At 40.9% G+C, this 23,569-nt stretch overlaps 2 protein-coding genes, 2 long non-coding RNA genes and 1 pseudogene across 17 annotated transcripts; 2 read left to right on the top strand and 3 right to left on the bottom strand.

Annotated features, from left to right (window-relative positions):
- Nucleotides 1-275: 275 nt before the first annotated feature.
- Nucleotides 276-1,197, top strand: LOC112275747 (large ribosomal subunit protein uL15x-like; annotated as a pseudogene). Its single transcript, XR_016500382.1, has 2 exons — nucleotides 276-688; nucleotides 934-1,197. The product of XR_016500382.1 is annotated as a large ribosomal subunit protein uL15x-like (transcript).
- A 1,006-nt stretch (nucleotides 1,198-2,203) lies between these two features.
- On the top strand, nucleotides 2,204-12,163 carry LOC112276205 (uncharacterized). Of its 12 annotated transcripts, none has more exons than XM_073530753.1 (17): nucleotides 2,204-3,464; nucleotides 4,208-4,294; nucleotides 4,953-5,087; nucleotides 5,252-5,434; nucleotides 5,707-5,891; nucleotides 6,049-6,205; nucleotides 6,359-6,444; nucleotides 6,879-6,969; nucleotides 7,326-7,445; nucleotides 7,584-7,685; nucleotides 7,971-8,078; nucleotides 8,177-8,241; nucleotides 8,426-8,543; nucleotides 8,686-8,859; nucleotides 9,003-9,070; nucleotides 9,336-9,920; nucleotides 10,252-12,163. In XM_073530753.1, the coding sequence occupies exons 3-17, from the start codon at nucleotides 4,983-4,985 to the stop codon at nucleotides 10,691-10,693; spliced, it is 2,589 nt and encodes an 862-aa protein (XP_073386854.1). In that variant the 5' UTR covers nucleotides 2,204-3,464; nucleotides 4,208-4,294; nucleotides 4,953-4,982; the 3' UTR covers nucleotides 10,694-12,163. The 12 variants fall into 12 exon arrangements, with proteins under 12 accessions (XP_073386854.1, XP_073386850.1, XP_073386852.1 ...); XM_073530749.2 differs by having other exon boundaries at nucleotides 2,205-2,865; nucleotides 6,037-6,205; XM_073530751.2 differs by having other exon boundaries at nucleotides 2,205-2,865; nucleotides 4,944-5,087; nucleotides 6,037-6,205.
- Nucleotides 7,441-9,116, bottom strand: LOC141044860 (uncharacterized). The gene is made up of 3 exons (XR_012216601.2): nucleotides 8,980-9,116; nucleotides 8,335-8,698; nucleotides 7,441-8,003 (listed from the first exon to the last, which is right to left on the bottom strand). It is a non-coding gene; the product is annotated as an uncharacterized LOC141044860 (long non-coding RNA).
- Nucleotides 11,464-19,329, bottom strand: LOC112275965 (autophagy-related protein 18h). Of its 2 annotated transcripts, none has more exons than XM_024506818.3 (12): nucleotides 19,092-19,329; nucleotides 18,413-18,460; nucleotides 18,099-18,271; nucleotides 17,378-17,648; nucleotides 16,663-17,118; nucleotides 15,960-16,397; nucleotides 15,428-15,673; nucleotides 14,513-15,334; nucleotides 14,069-14,253; nucleotides 13,745-13,950; nucleotides 12,347-13,198; nucleotides 11,464-12,164 (listed from the first exon to the last, which is right to left on the bottom strand). In XM_024506818.3, the coding sequence occupies exons 4-12, from the start codon at nucleotides 17,582-17,584 to the stop codon at nucleotides 12,157-12,159; spliced, it is 3,420 nt and encodes a 1,139-aa protein (XP_024362586.1). In that variant the 5' UTR covers nucleotides 17,585-17,648; nucleotides 18,099-18,271; nucleotides 18,413-18,460; nucleotides 19,092-19,329; the 3' UTR covers nucleotides 11,464-12,156. The 2 variants fall into 2 exon arrangements, with proteins under 2 accessions (XP_024362586.1, XP_073386842.1); XM_073530741.2 differs by having other exon boundaries at nucleotides 18,215-18,271; nucleotides 19,092-19,116.
- Nucleotides 18,726-20,953, bottom strand: LOC149986501 (uncharacterized). Its single transcript, XR_016500383.1, has 3 exons — nucleotides 19,721-20,953; nucleotides 19,338-19,559; nucleotides 18,726-19,144 (listed from the first exon to the last, which is right to left on the bottom strand). It is a non-coding gene; the product is annotated as an uncharacterized LOC149986501 (long non-coding RNA).
- Between the last annotated feature and the right edge of the window lie 2,616 nt (nucleotides 20,954-23,569).

The raw sequence follows: 23,569 nt of genomic DNA, 5'->3' as shown, positions 1-23,569 counted from the left end.
TTAGCAGTCATCTATCCCTATTTACACTATACACTAGGTATCTACATTCTGAAAATAACTACTTATTCTACAAAGAATTTAGCGGATTGTAATTTTTCTACTCCATTAATACATTGGGTACCCTTGTTTTTGTGTCAAAAGTATGTGTGTATATATATATATAAATATATATATGTATATATATATATATAAACATATATTTATATGTTTCAGTTGACCAATTGCCCCCTTGGCTCAAGCCTACGACGTAGCAGGTTGATTGTAAAGGGTTTAGGGTTTTTCCAAGTGCTCGAGCTCGAAAGTGATTTGGTTCTTTCCCGTTGCAGCTTGTGCTGTGGGGAGCCAACCCTCACTCTCCAGTAGCCATGACGACTCGCCCGAAGAAGAACCGGAAGAAGAGAGGCCACGTCAGTGCTGGCCACGGGCGCGTCGGCAAGCATCGCAAGCATCCTGCAGGTCGCGGTAACGCCGGAGGCATGCATCACCACCGGATTCTTTTCGACAAGTACCATCAGGCTACTTTGAAAAGGTCGGGATGCGGTATTTTCACAAGACCGTGAACAAGTTCCACTGCCCGATTGTGAACGTGGACAAGCTGTGGTCACTTGTGCCGGAGGCTGTAAAGGAGAAGACCGATGGTGACAAGTCCGCCCCGCTCTTGGATGTCACACAACACGGTTTCTTCAAGGTACTCCTGTGATGCTAAGTCTTTGTCTGTGAGCAATTTATTTATTCTCCATGATGCTTACACATTATAGGTTTTTATTCTCTGTTGGGCCATTTTTGCGATTAGTCCTTGTGGGAGACACTAACATAGTTTGAACTTTATCGATGTGAAAAATGTCTTTGTAGAATGAGATTGGAAGTGTATTTGAACCGCAGGATCTGAAAGTCTTATAATACAATTTGATTAATATCTTGTCTGTGTTTTAGGTGCTCGGTAAAGGGGACCTTCCTACGCAACCCATGGTGGTGAAGGCCAAATTCTTCTCCAAGCTAGCCGAGAAAAAACTTAAAGAGGCTGGAGGAGCTGTTATCTTGACTGCTTAAGCTTGGATCGACGCACACTGTAATAGGTTTTTGAACAGTGGATCATGGTGTTGTAGAAGGTTTGCAACATTCCTGTCCTGAGGTTTCATGTATAATTAGATTGAAAAATTTTTAAAAAAATAAAAAATAAAACTGTGTTTGCCAAGATCTTGGATGAGTCCTTTTTTTTTCTTTTTTCCTTCCATGACGGGACCAACGGGCATTCGAAATTTGTGTTTGCTGCATGTTTCAAGTAACACGCCGCCTGAGTTTGACAAGTTAATGCGAATATAGGCGTTTGAGTCCTTTCTTGGGCTTGAATAATCTAATTTTTCGGGTCTTTCGTTTAACATCACAGAGAGTTGTCACAATCATGCCCCTTCGATGCATTGTTCTGGTTTCTCTGAGTGTTTGGTTACGTTGGATGTGGCATTCTTCACGACTAATGACGTTAGTGACTGAGTAGACGAGTGCCTTATCTTTCTGTGCAAGTAGGATAAGCTTATCCTAAGTACTTTGAATGTTCATGAAATCTGTGATGTGGCACATGTTATCATGTAAAGTCTAGTTCAGAGTGAGTTATTGGTGCCAAGGTTACAATGTGCTGCGAGATTTTATCATATCCCGTAGCATCTCGAACAATCCAACGGGTGACTTGAAGATGCAGCCAAATTTAGTGAGCGAACTTGTCGGCTTGCATTCTGGACTGTTGGCTGAAGCGTCGTGTGCAACCCACAAGTCCATCGGCTGGGGTTTCCGTCTGAGCCGTCGAATATGAAATTTCGAACAACCCGAAGTTTTTGCTTCACGCTCAAGTTGCATGGACTATTTTTAGCAATCTTCTAAGTGATGGTGATCCATCTCAAGCGTAATCATAGGCCAGCAGTTATACAGTTATGGAACACACTGGTCTACATTTTGTATGAAATGATTGAAATCCTATCTACGTGTGCAAAAATCTTGGTTCAGACACTTCCAGAGTTCTGCAAAGTCCATTACGTAGTTGTATTTTGCAGACTTGTGCAATGGATGTAATTTTATTAATCAATCAGAGGTCTCAGCTGGCTTGACAATGGACACGTTCCACTTTATCATATCGTTAATACGGTTATCGGTGGCTGACTTTTCTCAGGTTTCTACATTGCTAATCAATAAAACCGTCGCCGATTTCAGTTACCGAACCTTGTGACATGGTTCCAGTCATCAGTAATGCAAGGAGATTTTCAGGTGTGACACACTGTTTGGCACAAGAGCCGATCGTAAATCTTGCTCCATAAATCGTCGAAGAACTGTGAGCCCTAACCAATGTTCTGCATGTTCTTCACGAACCTATGCATAACGGAAAACAGTATTGAAATTACATTCAAATATAACACCCAATCCTACAGTTAGTGACTTTCTGGAGGAACTTCATTCCAACTGTCATCTCCTGTCCTACTTCTGAGTGTCGGAATCAAAACTTTTATCTACTTGAAACACAGTTCATATGGTGGTATTCTCCTCTGTAACGCCCACCTGCCTCCTATACCGAGAAGACGAGTTGCGGTAGAGATGTCAGCGAGCAGAATTAGGGTGGAAGCTCTGCAGAGTAGAGGGGTGCCTTTTACCAGACGTGCGTTCCTTGTGTGACGCAATTATCGCGATTCGGAAACACAAAGAATTGAAGTTGCTATGAGGATGTTAGGCTTGCTGGGCAAGAAGATTTTCTGTGAAATGTGCACTGGTGGCGTAGCTGCATCATGGATGTCTGCAGCGTGTAAAACAAGCGATATGTCAGTTCTCCATTTGCCGGTCCGCAAGAGAGAACAGTTACAAGACTGTGAGCCGAGGAGGAAGGTGGTTTCAAGTTTGCTTCTGTGCAGAGAGGCACATTTCTGAGTGGAACATGCTAAGCGTGCCTTAACTGCCGCTTCTTCCCTTGTTTCCCGCCGTCTCTATCCTCTTCCTCTGGAACCCCCCTCCCTCCTACTCTCGCCAATTGATCGACCTGCCTTGCAAATGCATTCTGACGCTGCATGGCGATTCTTCCAGGTCCTTGACATTGTAGAGCCATTTCCAGTTTTTCCTAGCAAATGCTCGTCATCTTCCCTAAATTTAGCCATTATTAACAAGCTGCCAATTTCTTATCCACTATAGCATTGTACTGGTCCTCTTCTGTGCCCGGTTCTCTTGATTTCAGTTAAAAAATTTTAGCCCGTTCGTGTTAGCAACTGACGGAGATTTGAGGCGTAGTCATTACAGTGTAAGGAAAGGTCCCCGAATTGTCCTTGAGCAATTGCTATCACTGCTTTCCACTGATACATTGCAATTTTTTCAAAGCCGTGTCGCGTCAGCCAGGCATAACTGTGTTAAACCGCTGATTCCGAGCTCACTTGCTGGTACATTGTAATGCTGTTCGACATTTAATCGTTTTCTGAGATCGGGTACTTGCACATGTAATGGTCTTGGAATTCTCGACATTTGTTTGCGTCCAATTTTTTGTTCTCATCCCCCGTTAACTAGCAGTCGTGACATCTGTTTCTGCCATTGTTTCTGCCTGATGAATTTTTCGCAGCTGCGTACTTGTAGATTGTGCACATGCCACGATGAGAGCTTCTTAGGACTAAAAAGTTTGATTTCATCATGTCTCTGTCCTGTCTCATTGCGGTCAGAGTTTCCGAAAAGTTTTAGAAATATATCAACACGCGTCAATCAGAGAACACGTATAGAATTTGTTCTGGATACACCTCTAATATATTATCTCCACATCAGATTACTCTCCCACTTCTCTGGTGCCTAAATTGAAATCCTGTCATATCCCCTAAACAAATGCCTATGCAGTTGTGGTCGATCTGGTATCCCTCTGTTCATACTTGCGTTGCTGGAGCTCATTATATTTCGATTTCTATTTACACCTGGTGTTAAATAGTCTCAGTGGCAAGAGTGTAGAATGAATTCACAGAAAATTGTGAATAGACCTTAAATTTTACAGGTTGTACCATCACTGAATTGAGTGTCCAACTTCATACCTTATTTGAAATTCTTTCTGATGATTAGGCTGTATACTGCCACCTAAGTAAAGATATTCGTGCGAACTATTTTAAGTGGTGTGTGATGATCCTATTTGTCAGGAAAGCACACCTTTTTAGATAATCTTTTGATCTCTTGATCGATAATAAATTCATCTTTCTGTGTTCAGGTGCAAATTAATTCATCTTCACAGCTTCTAGTGACATGGAAGAGCTAGATCGACAGGAGTAACGTAGTTAAATGCTCTGAAAAGCAGGTATTGAATGGACATGCTCATCTTACTCTAAGAATATTTCTCTGTTAAATTATGGGCATCAAGCATAGAACATATCATGTACTAAACCTCCAATGGACTCCAAAGAAAACCAACATAGGCCAAGAAGAAAACATTGATTGAATGTGCAATTAGTGCCTCTTTCGAAATAGACTTGGTTTCACCTGTGACATTCCGTGGCCCAGGCAACCTTATCTGTGGCTCTTTGTTCATCAGCTAATATTTTTCACAAGTTGAGCTCAATTTCTCTCCTTCCCCTAACAGTAAGATTCTCGTAGGGATTCATATGGATTCTATATTGGCACAATGTCATTGGTATCCCATTTCTCTAAACATTTCTACCCATCCAAGATATAATATTCTATGGCGCTCGCCAAGGACTTTATGAGCTGATCCACCAAATCCATTGAAAATGGAAAGTCTATGTTAATGATAAGTCTCAAAAGTGAATGATTATGTGTCGAAGCAGGAGAGTATGGCCGTGATTGAAGTGCTGTGGAAAAGTGTAGAGTCCAGCAGTTAAATGCGTTGTGAAATGGACAACTAAATTAATAAGATCGTACCTGAGGAAATCTGTATCCACTTATCAAGCGGAAATTGTTCTCTATTACTGACCAATTTTGTGGCCTAGGTTTAGCAGGATATAGAACAGGCTTTTGGGCATGCTTGAATGTTCCATCAGCTTTCAAAAGTGAGGAAGAAAGAATCCAACGATGATGGATCATTCGGACAGGAACTAAACCTATGCCGTGATAATTCTCCAAAATCCACCGAGGTTCTCATGGCTAGCCCGTTGTGTCTATCACCAATCTGATTGTGGACAATGAGATTAATCGTTACAATTCGGTAACGTCTGATGTAAGATTAGGTTCATCTTCATGCTTCAGCTTTCTGGCAGATGTGATGATTATCCATTGACTGCCTAATTGGATTGATCAGGGAAAGAGCCGGATGGGTTTTGAAGTCGAAGACTATGGCAAACTTGGGGGAATGGAGAGCACCTCCACTCTGTTTGAAAAAGTTGTCCCTTTTCGTGTGACGAAGTCCAATGCGGAAGATCGGCAGATGGATCTTACTGCAAGGTTTATAATGGGACTGAGTAAAGTACATCGCTCTACCAAGGTACGGACTTGCTGGGCATTGTTTAGTGTTCGCGTGTCATACTGAAAAAGTGGATGCACAGTTGAATAATAACCTCTTAACCCGTAGATTCTGATTAGGAACAGCACTTTGTATTTTGTCATGTCCATTTGGATTGTAAGATGATGGTTAGTCTAGAATTTTATTTTGCTTGAAATTTCTTTACTTTTTGCATGTGTTTTGCTCTTCATTTTTATTCTTGGAGGAGCAATGTGAACATCTTTTATGCTCATAATGTAGTTTCCTTGCACCAGGTTCTTCAAGTGCAGATTACCAACGAATTGGATCCTTTCTTTTTCTATTCCTTAGAAGTCAATGAGGACGACTTTCAAAACCTCAAAGTGGAACAATGCATATTGGTGGATTTTGCAACGTTCCCTTACAAGTTCATTGAGTTGCTCGAGCAGTGTATTGTTTCCTCTTGTACTGATAATCCAAGGTTTGTAATGTTCTCTTCTCGTTGTTGTCACAAAGTTCCGTTCGTTTATGCCTAGGACATGCTGGTTATCCCTATTTATATTTGTATCATGACGGTGCTTTGTGTGTTATGAGATAATGAAGTTGTTCTGTAATTTTAAAAGCAGGGGTACTGGCAGGTTTCTTGCGGTATTACACTTACGAACTGGGGACTCTACGTTAACTGTAGTGGAAACAAATCAATTCAAGCATCTGAGTCATCTATCACTTGTGTTTCGGCAAGGAAACGACTCTGTCATCAAACAATTTCTTGCTGGCAGGCTGGCTGAGTACAAGGTAAATGATGAGAATGAGTCTAAATGCGGCGTGGACTGTGCTAATGTGAGTGAATTTAAAAAACGAGTTCGTTTGGTATTTTAAGATGTCATCCATTGGGGATGTCTTGCGACAAAGATGCTCAACAATACTAAAAATCATTGCATGTGGCAGGCTATCAACGGTGACATGCATGAAAAGTTGCGGCGAACGCTGCACTCTTTAGAAAAAGCTCTTCGTGATGTGAATTGTTTAAGCAGGTAAACAACTTCCACTGATTTTCCAAAAGATGTGCTATGCTCGTTGTAAACATGTAACATCTTCGCGAGATGCTTAGTTAACGCTTACGCTCATGTCCTTTAGCTGGTATTATTATACAGTCAAGGTTGTCATTCCTACGATCAACATTATCAGTTTTGAAAATAGCATTAATTTTGGAATAATTTTATCTTCAACAACCTCTGCCACATCTAGTCTTTAAGAGCTATATACCTAGAAGTGAATATATTACAAGTATACAGCTGATCGAAACAGAGGCATCTCTTCATGTAGTTGAGAAACTGGCTTCGGATTTGCTGGATTGATGATCTAACCGAGAAACGAAGCTTCCTTCAGAGAAGTACATATCACCTATAGTTATTCGGGGACAGCATTCCTAAACCCTTCATTCCGTGCTGTTGATCCACAAATGCAGCGAACTCAGTGAGCTGAAGGAGTCCCAGTGCCGAAACATTAGTGAGCTGAAATCTGATTTCACCCTGGAGCTTGCTCATGAAAAGGAAAAGGTTCGCTGTAATAACAAAAGAAATAAATAAATAAATAAATAAATAAAATAAAAGTATTTATAGAGTGACGAAGTCATGAAATGTGATCGGGTTAAAGTTGTATTATCTGCCAACATGCTTGGCATATGTTCTTATCTAAGATCTAGACTGATTCACGAAGCCTGAAACCTTCTCCATGTCTCAAAGAACGTAAATGGTCGGTAACCCCGCAGCTACGAAGCGTTGACAAGGAAACAATGACGGGATTTAGTAATCTGAATGTTGCAGTCCGAGAAGCGGTTGCTGAATGCTTAACTACGAAAAGCGAATGTCTGTTTGAGACTTGGAAAGTTGTTTTGTTTGGTTCTGTTTTGTAGTTCATGCAGGAGACAACGGAGCTCAAAGTTAGGCTTGAAAAGGAACGCACAGAGTTGGAGACCCGTCTTAGGCAGCAAATTGATCAACAGCAACAAAGGGCTTCTGATTTAGATAGCCAGGTTCATTACACGATTATCTACATCCAAGACTTTTGATTCGAATCTGTCCTCTTACTCGAAAAACTACTTTATAAATACTCAATCCAAAATCAATAGAATGCTTCAAAGTTAAATTCTCGGTTACGTTCGGAAGTGTAGGTGCGGTCATTACTGGATACGAAGTACAAAACTGATAACAAGATCACAGAGCTGAAAAATAAGTGCATGTCTCTTGAAAGAGACCTGGAGGAAAAGACGCAGGTACGTCCAATTATACAAGGGTAGGATCACCTTGGTTATCAATTAAGCATCTCCTCTCAACATGATCACTGTATTCATATGCGGTATCGAAGCCGAGGTCTTACCTGTCAACAATGTCCTCTACAGTTCTGGTGTTTTCCTTGCTGTAGTTTAAGAATATTTTGCAGAGTTCTAGCAGCTTTAATAAGCATGTCTTTGAACTTTTCCTGTTTGGCACCCTATAGTTCATAGCATCGTATACTACTGTGTGTCTTTGTTCATTGTGGATCTGGCTCTTAAAATCAGGAAGGCGATCGTTTAAGAAAAGAGAAGCGTAACCTGGAAACAGAGAAGAACGAAGTGGAAAAAGAATCAAACCGTCATCTTATTCGGCTTAGTGCTTTAGAACAGGAGGTAAACCTTATCATACTATACATTGTTGTGCATCAGATCTTTTAGTGCTGAGCAACGGCATTGACCGTAATATTGGCTATTTTGATGTATGGGTTCAGGTTTCAGACAAAAATGAATCTCTTTCCAAATTGACGATGCAGCTCGAAGTACAGACCACGCAGAGGTGCTCGTCTTGCCTCCTGGTTTGGCAGCCCATGTACAGCTTAAATTTTTGAATTTAGATTAATTCTATAACCTGTGGACGACATCAAATTACCTCATGATATGTTGCGTGCTTCCAACCTCATTCGGTATATGAGGGAATCATAAATTCGACATTGGCTTTGGGGTTCATGGTGGGAATTCAGGTCCGCATTAGAAGTATCGCGGAAAGAGGTGCTCGCGGCAGCTGACCGTGCCGAGGAGCGAGCAAGTGCTAATGCCACCGAACTTAGCAAGTGCCATCAAATCATCGAGAAACTGCAGGTACTAAGTTGACTATATTGCGTTTTCGTCATCAAATTTTACACGAGGTATACTTGAAATTTGAGTACTAAGACGTTCATGGGAGCACGCCTTTATTTCTGAACTTTTCTTTTCTTTTCTCCAATTATCCTTTGTCGTGCAGGTTGAATTACGCGCTTCAAAGCAAAAAGTGAAGCTCAAAGGTCAGGTCACGAGTCAGCAGGACAATTTGCTCAATGAGCGGCAGTCTGCTATTGACAAGGCTCAAGCAGACAATGCTAATCTACGGAATGAGTTGACAGCCCTAAAAGCTGATATGGAAGATAAAAAGAAGAAGGTAATTCCTTGGCAATTCAAAGTCGCGAGTCCTATATGAAAATCAAAGAAATAAAATATTCTCTGGTGGTTAAGGCTAATCATAATGTTCGTTAACATGATTCTTCAAAGATTTTCATACCCAAGTCTGTTGTGTGTGACCAGTCGGAGGAGCTCACTACTAAACTGGATGAAGCACAGAATCTACTGCAATCCAATCAACAAATGATCCAGTACTTGGCTCATCGTTTAATGTCGTTTGTTTTAAGATTCAGCTTCGCATCTCTTAATGTCCCGCGTTGTGTCCAGAGAATCTTTCCTTTATACGAATCTGAGCACAGAACAATGGCGCAGCTGAAAGTCTTAGTTGTCATAATTAAGTTTCTGGAACCTCTTGTGACGAGCAACCATAACTATTGTTGATAACGAATTTATTGTTTTATTCGAGTTGGGGGACTAGGCACTGAGTACATGGTTCACATGCTAATGTTCGCGCAGGTGGTTAAATCAACAATTGACGGAGGCTCAATTAGGGAAGTTACCGGCGGGATCAGTTTCCTCCCGCTTCAACGCATTCACTCGACCCAATACTAGTTCGCTGGCGTATTCTTGCCTCACATCGGCCAACAGACCTGGCGAAGCAACGACCCCTCTGTCCTCCAACAGCTCCTTGGGCGCAAGTTCTGGATCTAATGCATTCAAGAATCAGTTTCCTAAGTCCTCACCTTATTTATCTACAGCTACACCGATTTCAAACATCCCACCTCTTCAGCTCAAGTCTCAGCCAAATGGATTGCAAAGTGGTTTGGGAGTATTCAACACGAATCCATCCTTATCGGGGAGCCAGCGCTCCATGTATGTACCAGTTTCAAAGATTGCCGTGCAAGCTGCTCAAAAGGTTCAATACACAAAGAATATGGGGGTGACGGGCACCACGGCCGTTGCAAGCTCCACTAATCTGTCTTCATATACAGGGTGTCAGACCCCAATGGATGGAATAATGTTAAATACATGGGAGGATCCTGGGTCGTGGGGATCGAAGCATAACCCACTTCCCCGCCCTCAACTTTCATTCGTAGACAGGTAAAAATTTACCTTCATAAGTCTTGCTCGCCAGAATAACTGTTTTTGCTTCTCGACTTATTAATAGGCAATACTTGTTGCGTTTTCTGGAGTGAACCTTTAAGCTTGCTGCACAAGGGGCACACGCTTTAAAAGAAAAAAGAAGCTAGAATGGCTGTAAAACTGCTTCACGTGCCACCATAGTGACATAGCCACTTGTTTGAGTTCCCACATGGTGGAGTGTTATGATAATGAAAGGATCAGAAATGAAAGCAAGTGTCACTTCTGTACCTGATCGTAATCCAACCTGTGATAGCACTTTGATACTTCTCACACGTTTTTAACCATGCAGGTCAAGATACTCCAATCTTTCAAAAACCTGTGTGACGATTGGTAAATCCAACAGCAATGTTACAGCATCAGGCGGATGTCAGATTCATTGCTCTCACCCCCCATCTCCAAACCAAAAATCGTCCTCCGGACAGCAGTCACCTCCCATGATTCCCGCTGGTGATCCAGCTGAGTTGAGCCGGGGCCGTGAGCAAGTGGTGGGCGGGACCAGTGGTCGCATTCAGAACGGTAGTGGTGAATCTGTCAGTAGAACACCCGTCAACGAGACTGAGGATCGCCGACCGTTGTCACCAAATCCCAACCCTCGTGCACAGGTTTCACCACCTCGGCACTCAAATTCGAAGGTCAATGGTGACAGGAAGAACCCTTCTCCTGCTCGAACCAAAGTCATGAAGTCTCCCCCGAACCGCTCTCCGGCAAAGAGCCATTTCTCGCGTAGGTAGCATGTGGTGTGGCTCACAGGAGAACGACTGTGAATCTGCTGAAGCGAAGGGAGCAAATAGTTGTACAATAATTGATCTTTGCTGGCCGTACAAGCCCTGGTGCACCTGCGGCAACAAGATGTGATCAGGTTCCGTTGGCTGTCATCCCCCATTGTTAGAGTGGTTGCATGAGAGGTGGCCTCTAGAAGTAGGGTTCTGCTGTAAGGCGGCCGTAGCTGTGTCTATTTACTCGGGGTTGTTATGGAAACTTCTTGGCCTACGTTTTAATGAGGGCATTTATGTCAGCCGCTACAAGTTTAGAAACAGGCTCAAGTACTTCGCAAATCGTGGAAGTTGAAAGACATAGCATTTAAAAGTTTTGTTTTCTCTAGCCTACAAAGGAATTAAATGGGTTAGAATTCTGTATCTGTGCAAGAGCATTCGTTGTGACCCACGTTAAAGTGTCAGCGTTAATCTCTATTTTCACCAGAAGCTTTCATTGCGTCTCATGCTGAGTTCTTCCCTTGTCAAACTACATCTTACTCAACTGGATGGTAGCGAGGCATCCGTTGTCCCAGATATTGCCTCAGTGGTCAAACACAATGTCCAGTTTCTCCTCATTACACTGACAATGAATCTTCATACTTTGTTGGGTGCTGGACCTTCCTTTAGCTATAAAACTGCTATAAATCTCAGTTTTAAAGTGGATTTTTTTTGCTTTGGAGTTAGCCATAATCACTCAGGGAAATCTTCAAGAGCTTCTCCATGCAACGGAGCTCAATGCACAGTACTGGTGCAGAAATGAAGTGAATTCTTTACACAAAATGTACAAAGGTAGAAATGAAGGCAGAAGCACCAGTTGCCACAACCCTCACACTACCCTGTGCTCCTTACATAATTTTTACATTTTTCAAGTCTTTTCCTGCTCATCTTCAAAGCTTAAAAATCTCATAATCAAGCGAGTTCGCTTCACCCTACTTATAAAACATTGAATTACCTCCGGTACCTTCCCAGATTCCTCCTACATGAGAAATCACAGATTTTCCAGAATTATTTTCGATTTTTTTTCCCATTTTGAGCCAAGGGAGTTGCCTGGCTTTATTTTACACCCAGTAAACTACAAATAACCCTCGAATAATGTCATAAGTGCGCAAATTAAACTCCCGATTCTAAGCATTATCTTCAAGAATCCGAATAGGAATTGTTGTAAGATGCAGGAGTCCACCCGTCGGCTAGGGCATCTCCTTACATAATTCTATTGTCAACCTTGAAATAGGAGCACCTCATATCTTCAGATAATGCAAACCAGAGAATAACTTGTATATGTCCAAACCAGCATTCTTGACCTTCAAAAAAAGCTGCCAAGTCCGAAAGCGAATAATAAAAGAAGCAAACCTCCGCCAAAGATAAGGACTGTGCTAGGTCAATAGGCGATTCGAGCCTGGTCTATCACTCGAGACCAGAATGGAAGAACATCCCCCAACCTAGCAATCTGGTTTTTAAAAAATATAAAATACAAAATTAATCCAACTATGACACAAAACTTAAATGATGACATTAGAGAGGCACATATCAAACAGGAAATAAGACTATTTGATGATGACGAGATAAAAGTCTGACCTGGGAAAACCTGAAAATACAAAAAACCGCATTGAGAAAACTTCTGAAACTCACCTTCACAAAAAGGAAACATTGAACCCTCCCACGCATCATCTCCTCGCTCTGCATTCTCGTTATCCTCACTCTTACTGTGAACACCTTCTGTATCCTCACTTTCACCATCTTCAGCCATCCCAACTATGTCTCCAACTACAGGACTTTCATCTAAGGGACTGCCACTTACAACGCCACTTCTACACTGATTTATTAGGAAACCAGCTTCAAATTCTGGATTCAAAGAAGACGTAGTGGTTGGGCTATCAGTTGATTGATTATCACGTGGAAAGGACCCATTCGCTACCACCTGACCAGTAGGTATCATGTCCCAGAGGCCTTTCTGATCTGCCGAAACCCCAGAACGCATAAGCTGCATACCACCATTTTCATTCAAAGCCATATTCTCGGATTGAGGTTTTGTGGCAGTCACAGAATCATTACTCACTGGTGTGGTACCAAGTTGAGAATTAAGCTGACTAAGTTGAACAACGAGAGCGTCTGATGGTCCTACACCCACAAATGAACCATCAACCTTGTCATGATTGACAATCCCACCTTTACCAGTAGCAGAAAACCCAACGGATACGCCAGGCTTGGTGTAATCTGTAAACATTCCTAAATCCCTCTGTTCTGCCCTTGGAATATTAATTGGAGACACCATAACCGCTGCACCTGGTTCTGCAGTTAACTCTTGGGGAGAGAAACTGGTCTGATATGGGTCAGCACAGCCAGCTTTGAACCTTAACAAATGCCTATGAGACAATTCGGATCTGCCGGACAAAGGTGGCTCTAACCCTTGTTGAGTTTGACGAAAATATGGAGGTGAACCGAATGATGATGGAGAGTATGCAGTAATCAAATCGGGCAAATCTGCATCCACCAACCATACCAGAACTATTAGCACAAACGTCTTTAAAAGGACGTGTCCATCAACATCCACATACCCTAAACAAATATATGACAAAAGAAAAAGTGAACTTACAAGTCCGTGTCTACTCTTCGTGGCATTAACAAACAAGAGGGTTGATTTGAACACTATGTTGAACTCTGTCTGTATAATGCATCACAATTTCTAAATCAGCTAGTCCTCTGAAAGAAAATGAAATATACAATACAGATTAAGAACAAAAAGTACCACCCTGCCATTAACTTGAATTTCATCGTCCTTACCACTTTCTACCATGTTCCATGATTATAAATTCTGAGCCGTCATTATGAAAACTGCTCATAGTTATTACAGGTGTAGGACCTTCCTCCGTACGCAAAGAAAGTGGACTTCAAACCAATGGGCTACGTTACATACGTCCGTATCCATTAAAAGTTTCACCCTAACCGACCATAAAAATTGATTAAGTAATGTTGCTATAGAGCCTTCATGCTTCAATTGAGAAAATACGATATTTGGGGAGGTCAAACCTTGATAACCGTTCATACCACCAGCACTAGCAGCAAATGGAGCACCTTCTGAACCAAAACTACTGCTGCTACTGTTGCTGTTGGTGCGCTGAACGGACATGCCCCTCAAATTTGCAGATGTGAACCCGTCATGCAGACCCTCATCCCCAATAAATTGATCATGGGCATTGGAAACTCCAGGAAAATTATCTGTTACCATGATATCCCTGCACAGGAATTGGAAGTTCATTTACAAATCTAGTCATACAAAGATATAACCAGAGTGGATAAGAATCTAAACTCACAACTTCCAAAATTGAAAATGCCGAAATAGACTAATCATACCGGGCACCCTGTACTTTTGTAAAATTCTGGAGCCTTTCAATAACAGGGATGAGGTCTTTTCTTCGCACTTCAACAATCCGAGTAGGAATTGTTTCTATCTCAATCTCTTCAACCCCGTCTCCACTGAGACAGTTGTCAATCTCGAGTTCTTTCGGTGTCCCAGACAGCATCACATGAAATTGTATCTGAAAAATGGAATAGCATACTTTGAGAACCTACCATTTGAAGAAAAACGCACTAGAATAGTGAAGATCAAGGTGGCTTTCATGACAAAGCTGAAAATATAATAAGTCGTAGGAAATGTACACTTAATTTACACAAACTCTAAGGGCCAACTCAAGAAAACAAAGTATTCAAATTTCGAAGAGTTGGCACTTGTTGAAACAGGACGTCACAAGAGAATGCAGAAGAAAACCAGTGTTAAATAAACGGAATATCGAATACCTTTGATTCTGCCCAAATGGGAACAGGCCTAGCCTGATGCATTTGCACCTCAGCATTGGACATAAACCAGCGTTGCATCTCTTTAGTTGTCATGCCTTCCTTAACTACAGTCCCTAAAGAAATCCTTGTGCTTCCTGAACGTACTTCAGCTTCTTGGTGATCTTCATCCTGAGCATCAACTCTCTCTTCCCGCTCCACCCAGTTAGGCCGACGAGACACATCCCACTTCTCTACAGGTTCAATAATTACCTTCAACTCTTGTGGTAGGCCAGGACTTCCTGGTGCGCCTATCCCAGCCATTTGCGGCAACCCATTGATGTAACCAACGTCACCTCCTACAGAGGGACGCAGCAGGTACCGAAGCAGATGCCCTGTAGGGCCAAAAATCCAAAGTTGGTCCTTTAATGTACCAACACCTACGTCTGACTCCACACCTACTCCACCACCATCATGAAAAATAGCAGCCACAGCACCTGCAATAACATTGGATCGGCCAGTCGCTGTCACTGCAGCACTAGTTACAGTGCCCCTCCATCCGCCATTCCCATTCTTTATTCTACTCACTACATTGAGGCTTATGGCAGAAGGAGGAGGATAAAGTGCTTGATGATTCAGGTTCACGGGCCCTGTACTAGACCACCAAGGGAATACTGGGGCTGGGGTTAAAGTAGGCCCAATTAGCCCATCAATAGGTACTGCTGCGTGCGTCTGTGGCCCAACTACTCCACCGAAAGGAGATATGGCAAACAAGTGGTTGGTTCCCCTTGAAGAGCTAACAGCAATCCAATGACTGTCGCTACTGAAAGTAATGTCCTGAATCACCTGTACAGCAATCGAAATGAACATCAGACCTCCTATCAATACTAGATCTCAGAATAAACAGTTAGATAAAATACAAATTGGTCCACCACTTACCGCATTAGTAACTCCACGAGAGAGTTTGTAAAGGTGTACAAAAGATGTGTTAACGTCTCCACCAGATCCGCAACCGCCAGAAATCGACGATGGAGGAGTAATGCGGAACACATTGAGGTTGTGACCATATACAGAAGCAGTGACCAAGAGAGTGCCACTGGGATCAAAAGCAAGAGCTGACAGAGGGCTTGAGTGCGCCCTAAATTGGGCTATTACAGTTTTGCTCACGACATCGCGAATAATCACCTGCAATTAATAAGATCAAACGTTAAACGTTCATCAAACCTTTTGGATACGACTTTGTAAGCTTCTTTCCCCGCAATAAAGCATTAATACGTGCACTTGCTACGCCAACAATATTTGTATGAGAGGCAATATGCAATGCAAGTAGCAACAGGCAATAGTAGGTCTTCCATGTGATTGAAATCAAAAAGTTCTGCTCCTGCTGATCCTAACACATTCAAAGCAAAATAATGGATACCATTCAGGTAAATAAAGCTCACATAAAGGTCAATGTTAAAAAAGAACATACCGAGCCGGCGAACTCTGGTTCGAGAGCATGACCACCTTGCCAGGAATTATAGCCTTTAGAGCCGTTCTTCCAACTAGGAGTACCCACTCCTGGAGAAGCGCTGCCACCGTCCGGCATTAGTTCTGAGCAGTATCTAGTAAATGTCTTGAAACTCATGTCGCCTAAATGTACCACTCCTGCTACAATATTTTTGCTAGAATCCTTAGCATAACGTGCTATTGAATTCCCGTTAGCTGGCGAAGTCGATGGGCTCAAGTGCTGTGGGGACACTCGCCCAGTAGTCGCCAAGAGAGGCTGGCAGGCTGTATACGCTAACCACCGGGGTCCAACTGCCATCGCACCATATCCAAAATGACTGGATCCTGGAGCTGGTACTGGAGATGGATAAGTATCCACACTGAAAATGCTCTGAAGTGACTCTGCATCAAAGCAATATATCTGCAAAACCACATGAAGCAACGGCCTCCCATCAAGTCAGCATTCAATCTCTACACAAAGTGTTAATCACATCAGAAGAAAAAGAATCACTCACTGTAAAGCGTACTGCTAATAGCTCTCGGCCACGCAACTTGAGTTATTCAAACTAGACTTTTGCTGAAAGTGTAGAACTATTCAAAAAGAACAAAGAAGGTCATAGCACACATGGCACAAGTGACAAGACAAAGTAAACCCGTGAACAATCGAAGGATAGGAAATCAATTACCTTGGTGGACAAAGCCACTGCAACAACACGAGGGCTGCAACGCACTGCATGAATTCCCGATCTAAATTTCAAGGTGTGCACGTAAGAATGATTGCGAAGTGAATAGAATCGAACGACCGTAGGCACGAAGTGAGAGGTTCCTAAAGCCAAAGAGGCGCCCCCACCACCATAGCCTCCAACACCTGAATTCCCCGAACCTGTTGTATCTACAGTAACAACTAACAGCAGAGGTCGCGCTCCCTTAAAGTTTACCCCTCCATCAATTGACTCTTGAAATATCGGCTTTGGTTGAAGACGAAGGAATGCGACCGGGCCGTCACGACGTGAGACCAATTCATGCACATTACTCGCGTCTTGTACATCCCAAACTTGAAACCCATTTGGATACGCCAACAAGAGCACTTGTCGAATCTCACCTGAACTAAGCTCTAGCTTGTCAAAGCTTGACCACTGAATCTGGACATTCAAAAGAGGAAAAAACTTTAAAACAGCACCGAATTTTCGATGAGACAAAACCAAAGCATTCTCTCCAGAAGACAACTTACCCTCAACCCTCTACGGGGCAGCAACTGAATTGTTGCCCTGGAAGATATAACGTGTCAACTGCAAAACCCTACTATAAGAAATAAGATGGGATGAAATCCACAGACAAGCACAACCATTGGTATTTCCACCTTTGGCCTTTTGTCTCCACAAGGCACAACACCAATAATACCTTTTCCCGCTGACGATCATCTTCATGATTGAGGGATCCACTGGAAGCTGCTGAGACAGCAGCCTGACGAACGGTGGATGCAGCAATGCTGCTCGCATTTGCAGAGACACTGCGCAAATAGTTGGATATAGTGCGAAATGAGGAAGGGATTGAGCTGAATTTGCCCCCACGGGAACTACGCACATGATAGTCGACATCGTTCCTCATCCCACTCTACGCCTTGCTTTACAAAAATTGTTAAACCTTCTAAGCGCATGCCCACCTTGCGCTCCTGTGCACCCGCAGTTCAGACAGAAGTGGCATCAATACTCAGTATTTAAGGGATTGGAGCAAATATGCCCCACCCATAGATCGAATTTGCAGATTTTTTACAAGAGGGGAATACAAGCATTGTTTGCCAATAAATCTGGCTATAATGGGGTCACGATATCAAATTCTCGGAGCATCAGTAGTATAATCAGTGGCTTGCGGAAAGATCCAAGACCACGAAGCTAAAGAAGTCTTTCTCCAGCAATTCAAACTCAAGAGTCGTGATGATTCATGTGCTCAATCCACCCGCATTTCATTGACGTAGTCATCCACCGAAAGCGAAACACTTCAATTCCACACTTCTCCAACCTAATTCCATATATTTAGTCCATGTTGACAGAACCTAAAGTTGTATCACAAAATCGCAAGAGAAACAAGGATAATTAATTAAAGCCTGATTTAGAGCAGATACCTGGCAACGACTGACGAGGTTAGTCAGCCCATTGCCTTCTTGGAAACTCGTCACAGCTGATATTCTAATTTAATTAGTGCTTCTAATCGCACTTTGCTGATAGGTTAAGAACCAACCCTTGATCAATAGAATTTCAAACAAAATATGCCGATCGATGTAGGTATCTCCTTATCCTGCACGTCCCAGAAAGATAATTTTCAAAACAAAATTTCAAAACAGAGAAGCAAGTTTGCACGACGAGGAGGAGAAAGGGGAGGAAATATACAAAGTTAACTCTGAAAACACGAAACGACAGACGGTTTGATTCGATTTACCTAGTACACGACTTTCCCAACAGTTCACGTCTCCTAAATTATCCCACACTGTCGCACCAACACTGGATTGTGAGCTGCACAAAAACTCTCCAAGAACTAACATAATTTTGAGTCACCGAAAACTCCCCATCGTGAGAAAGTCAACACGCGTGCGAACGACGGACGAGGAAACAGAAAAAACGAGTGTCGAAAATTGCAAAAACACCAACTCAACCTACATCCAGATATAATCCGACTTCCCAACTAACACAAGGATGTGCAAGCAAGACAACTCCCAATCATCCCGCTCACAGCACGCAATTGACAAACTCCATTCCGTCGCAACAGCGTGTTCACGCCTATCATTCATATTCCCAGAACGAACTTCCAGGTCACACCACACGCTGACCTCACCGGACAGCCACGCAAAATCAACCACGAGAATTCTCTACCAGAAACACACAAGCGATCACAACTGATGGCTTTCTGTCAGCCAAAATTTCAATCTCGCAGCGAACCGCCCTCGATTGAAGCCCCTACATTCCGACATGATGCACGTTTTCAACGCCACCAAAATAAGAGCACCTCCCATCGCCTCGCAAATCACACTACGACCTCCTCCCGTTACCACTCCATGCCTACATATCCCTCAACCCATCCCTCCAAGGCGTATATCCACCACCCTCCATCAAAACCGCACCTGCTCGTACACACCAACCGCTGCGATGCACAACCATCCGCATCATCCACAACCTAATTTCATCGCCACCCCACCTCCACCATCAAGGATAAAACGATACATTATCGGCATCTCGCGCCCAGCACTGAGAGCTCAAGGGCTTGTCTGTCACGTACTCCCACATACCCGATCCCACAACAAAGTTGCGAACGGATAAAGACCAAGGGAGGCGAGAACCGAAACGAAAGGAAATGGTGGAGTAATTACCGTGGCTGCGGAATTGATAGACGAGGTCGGTGAAGAAGCCCTGGGCATGTACGCGAGATGCAATCGCTTTGTAGCTTGATACCGAGAGGGTTAGAGTACAGAAGTGGCGATGGGGAAGGTGCGACGAGAGACGGGAGGGAACGGGGATGGGGGCGAGACCAGGCGCTAAAGGGGGGCCTCGTGAATCGGTGGCGTATACTTCTCTCTCGCTCTCTCTCAAGACTGCTAAACCAATCAAGAATCCACCAAAAATAAATAATCATGTATATAAAAGTAATAGTGATGAAAAGGAGATGACGTTAAATAAAATAAAATCCATACAAACCTTCTTACAATCCAAAAAAATTAAATTAAATTCAAGTTATTCTCAACATTTTAACTACCGTGCGTTGAAACACCCTCGAGAGCAAATCCTAGAACAGCAGGCTGAGCAAGTCTGCTTAGCATATTGTATAGATTCCTTCTACACTTTCCTTGAATTTTCCCAATCAGCTGTTAAAATAAATAACTTCATTAAATAAATACTCAAAAATTAATTAATCTCGTAAGCGTAGTTTTCTATTTTCATTTTTCGAAGTGGCTCTTTTACTTCATATGAATATCCTACACGAGGTAGTTGTTTCTGCAGAAAACGTGTTCTCAGAATCCATGTCGGAGTATACTTTAAAGAAACAATACGGGAATCAAAATGAAGGAGCAGATTGGAAAAACGCAACAATCTTCTCGATTCTCCAATCTTTCACTCGCGAAAGAACAAGGCATCTGCACATTATGCTGCTCACTTTCAGTGCTCCATCGGTAAGTAAAGATGATGCATCCGTCAGCCTACTGATCTAGCCTTGTAGCTAGCATAGGCTGTTCAGCAGTAGGTGCCAATTTTCCAACCCGACGTAATCATTTTAAGGATAGAAAAGTAAGATTGACGTCTTACTTTTATTATTCAAAAATCACCGAATGCCACGAAACTTCGGGAATAACCTTTCGAAACTATTACTTAATTCACAGGAAGTCACCGGAGTACACCGAACCCTCGTAGACCGGATGAACACCAGAAGAAAAGAAAAGAAAATAGCATGACATATGTATTCATGTGAATACCAATGTGTATATATATATATATATATATATAAATATGTATCAAGAAATGAAGAAGGAAAGAAGATACTGTGGTTAGATAGGGAAAGATAACGATGGAAACAAATCGAAGTCGGTGGTGGGAATGAAAGAGTAGAATGCAGATCTTGAAAGAGAGAAGTAAGTAGCGCCACAATTCGCTGCAGAATCGTAGGGCTGAGGCAGAACCAGAGGCAGTAAACGAGAGAGGGCCGTGCCGCGTTGGCTTCTGCATGAAGCCCATGGGGTCCTCCAAACATCGGACCCTCTCCTTTGTAATTAGAAACTCGACGACAACCTTTTCGCTTCTTTCTCATCCCCCCTCCTCCTCTGCAATTCTAATCCTCTATCTATTTCACTCTCACACACGCTCACGCTCACTCACTCACACACACTCACTCACACACTCTCACACATACAATCTGAACTAGTTTGAATTCCCTCTTCCTCTTCAACACGCAGCCCGGCACACCGAAATGGCTTCGTCGCTTCTGCAGCGCTTCATCCCTCTTCTGCGACATCACCCACATTTTCATCCGTGGATGAGACTAGTGACGTCTGTTCATTCGTCCATTTATTCATCCATTTCCCGATTTGAGGGTTTAGTTCCTATTGGTGTGCTATTACTGTGTGCTTCAAGACAAAATAATACATAAATCATGCAAAAGAGCAGATGTGTCATGCTTTGAAGTGAGTTGGTACGTTTTGGACCTCGAAAGTTGTTGAATGTAAAAATCTTGCTGTGCAATTGGACGAAAAATTAAAAATGGAGTATGAAAAAAAGTGTAAATTTCACTTTTTATCAATATTTCAGAACATATAAATAACACACAACATAAAGCTATTAAAACTTTCAACTAAACTATTATCTTAACTTTTTCAATAAAAAAAAAAATAACAAAACTTCTAGTCTAAACATTCTACTTGAAATTTTCAATAAGTTTAAATTATTTTTTGAATATTCCAGAAGAATTTAAAGAACAACTTGTATTTAAAAATGATAAATATATGTATATATATATATATATATATATATATATCCATATATATTTATTTATTCTTAAGTCTTTAGAAACTAAAAATCTCAAATTTTAAAAATGAAACAACCAAGAACTTATTATATAGTGAAAATTATTGAATGTTGTCACATGTTGATATTTGGTTTGAAAGAAATTTCTTTGGAGTGACATTATAACCTTGGCATGAATATTGTAAGAATGACAATCAAAACAATTATATCAAAAAGTGATAGTTTTTTCTCGTGAGTTTGGAATAGTGTGAATCCAGTTTTTAATTTTAGGGCAACTGACTTGCATTGTAGAGAGGCATACTTTGAAGTAATAAACAATTATTCATTTTTTCCAAAAGTGACATACAGAAATATAGTTAATAATTTACACATCACATCTACATAAAGTTTATATTTCATGTTTGTGGCATATGATAATTATTTGAAGAGTTATACTTAAGATACAAAATTGAATGAAATTTAAATTATAAATTTTTTATTTTTTATTTTTATTAAAATGAATAATTTTTAATTAATAAAAGTAACACCATATGTTTTTAAATAGGATACATGCAGGGGGAATATTAAATCAGCCTACCTAAATAGCAAATCAATCCACCTTATTTTAATTGTTCAATCTTTGCAATTACTTCTCCAGTTTGAAAATTGAAAAACCTATGAACTTAATGGACAATAACAAAGATTAACCTAAGATTCTCCTTGGGGGGAAGGAATTTAGGGCCTCGCTTACATCACTTTGTGCTAACTTTGATATTATTGCACTCTTGGGTACCCCAGTTTTGACACACACGTTACATGGGCACATCCTCACCCAATATTCTTGTGCCATAAAACATGGTTGCTACACCTTCAAATCAACTAGAGTTCAAGGCAGGATTAAATGAATAAGTTTGTGGATTTTATAATTCCCAAATTACAGAAGTAGTCCTAGAGATTGAATGATGTAAGCAAGGTGAGTTGATTTAAGACTTAGGTGGGTTATATACATATATATAATTAAATAAAATTTTAAAAATTGAGAATAAATACACGTGCTAAAATTAGTACGATAGTTGTTGAACTTGCATTGAAAACAACAATATACTGTTACATGTGATCATCATATATACTTGTGTACTTTTAAAAAAATTGTTATAATTTATTCACGTGAGTATTATGATATTCAAGCAGGGTTCTATTCAGTATCTTTAAGTAGATCGTTTCAAAATGATCATATTGATTAAATTTAAGTTTGACTGTTTGTATACTCAAAATCTAAACAATTGTCAACAACTTTATTAATTTATTTGTGACACCCTACATTTTAAGATTGGTGTATTTCCATTAAATTGATAGGCAATGAAGATCATTGTTTGATAACAAAAAAAACATTTGATTTTTGATGCAAGAATATATATATATATATATATATATATATCTTTATATATATCAATGGAAATTATACTAGTCTTACTTTAACTGCACCTCACTTTGTATATTTATTTGACTTAATTTATCCTTAACTAATGTCCTGCATTTATGTTCTGTCCTTTATTAGTTGAAATCAATAATATTTATTTCAGTTGTTTATGATGAAAACATTCAAATAATTATGGGAAATGGTTTCATAATAATAAAGAATTTATGCATTTCAGAGATTGCAATTTTTTAAAAGAAAGATAAAATGAATACATACATACACATAAATATCAATATCAATATAATTTAAAGGTCCCTCTTGAATTTGAATAGGTTTAAATTCTCGTTAATTTAAAATTATAATATTCAAGTTTATAAATATAAATATTTTACTTTAAATCTTTTCATTCCAAAATAAACAATTGTATTTTGAGATTTATGTCTTCTGCTTAGAGCATATAAACATGTGTTCTATGGTTGAAAATTTCATGATAAACATGTTGACTTGAGACTTCAACAACTATGCAAGTGTTACTATTTATTATTGGTTCCTTTCAAGTTAATATAAATAAATAATCAATTAAATACATCTATCTAATTATGTATCTATGGATAGATAGAAATTGTGGAACATACACAAATTATGAAATTTAGGTGGATTATTATTAAAAGTATCTTAAATGAATATCAC

This window comes from Physcomitrium patens, chromosome 23 (assembly GCF_059467195.1).
Source record: "Physcomitrium patens ecotype Gransden chromosome 23, ASM5946719v1, whole genome shotgun sequence".
Lineage (NCBI taxonomy): Eukaryota > Viridiplantae > Streptophyta > Bryopsida > Funariales > Funariaceae > Physcomitrium > Physcomitrium patens.
Note: the sequence above shows the minus strand (reverse complement) of the source record. Positions and strands in the feature narration are given on the sequence as shown.

Coding starts and splice junctions, on each gene's coding strand:
- LOC112276205 (XM_073530749.2), top strand. CDS start 4,983: ATGTTCCATCAGCTTTCAAAAGTGAGGAAGAAAGAATCCAACGATGAT. Junction 6,970..7,325: donor TTGCTCATGAAAAGGAAAAG/GTTCGCTGTAAT, acceptor TCTGTTTTGTAG/TTCATGCAGGAGACAACGGA. Junction 7,446..7,583: donor CTTCTGATTTAGATAGCCAG/GTTCATTACACG, acceptor TCGGAAGTGTAG/GTGCGGTCATTACTGGATAC.
- LOC112275965 (XM_024506818.3), bottom strand. CDS start 17,584: ATGAGGAACGATGTCGACTATCATGTGCGTAGTTCCCGTGGGGGCAAA. Junction 15,674..15,959: donor AACCAGAGTTCGCCGGCTCG/GTATGTTCTTTT, acceptor TATTAATTGCAG/GTGATTATTCGCGATGTCGT. Junction 14,254..14,512: donor CCATTTGGGCAGAATCAAAG/GTATTCGATATT, acceptor TCCATTTTTCAG/ATACAATTTCATGTGATGCT.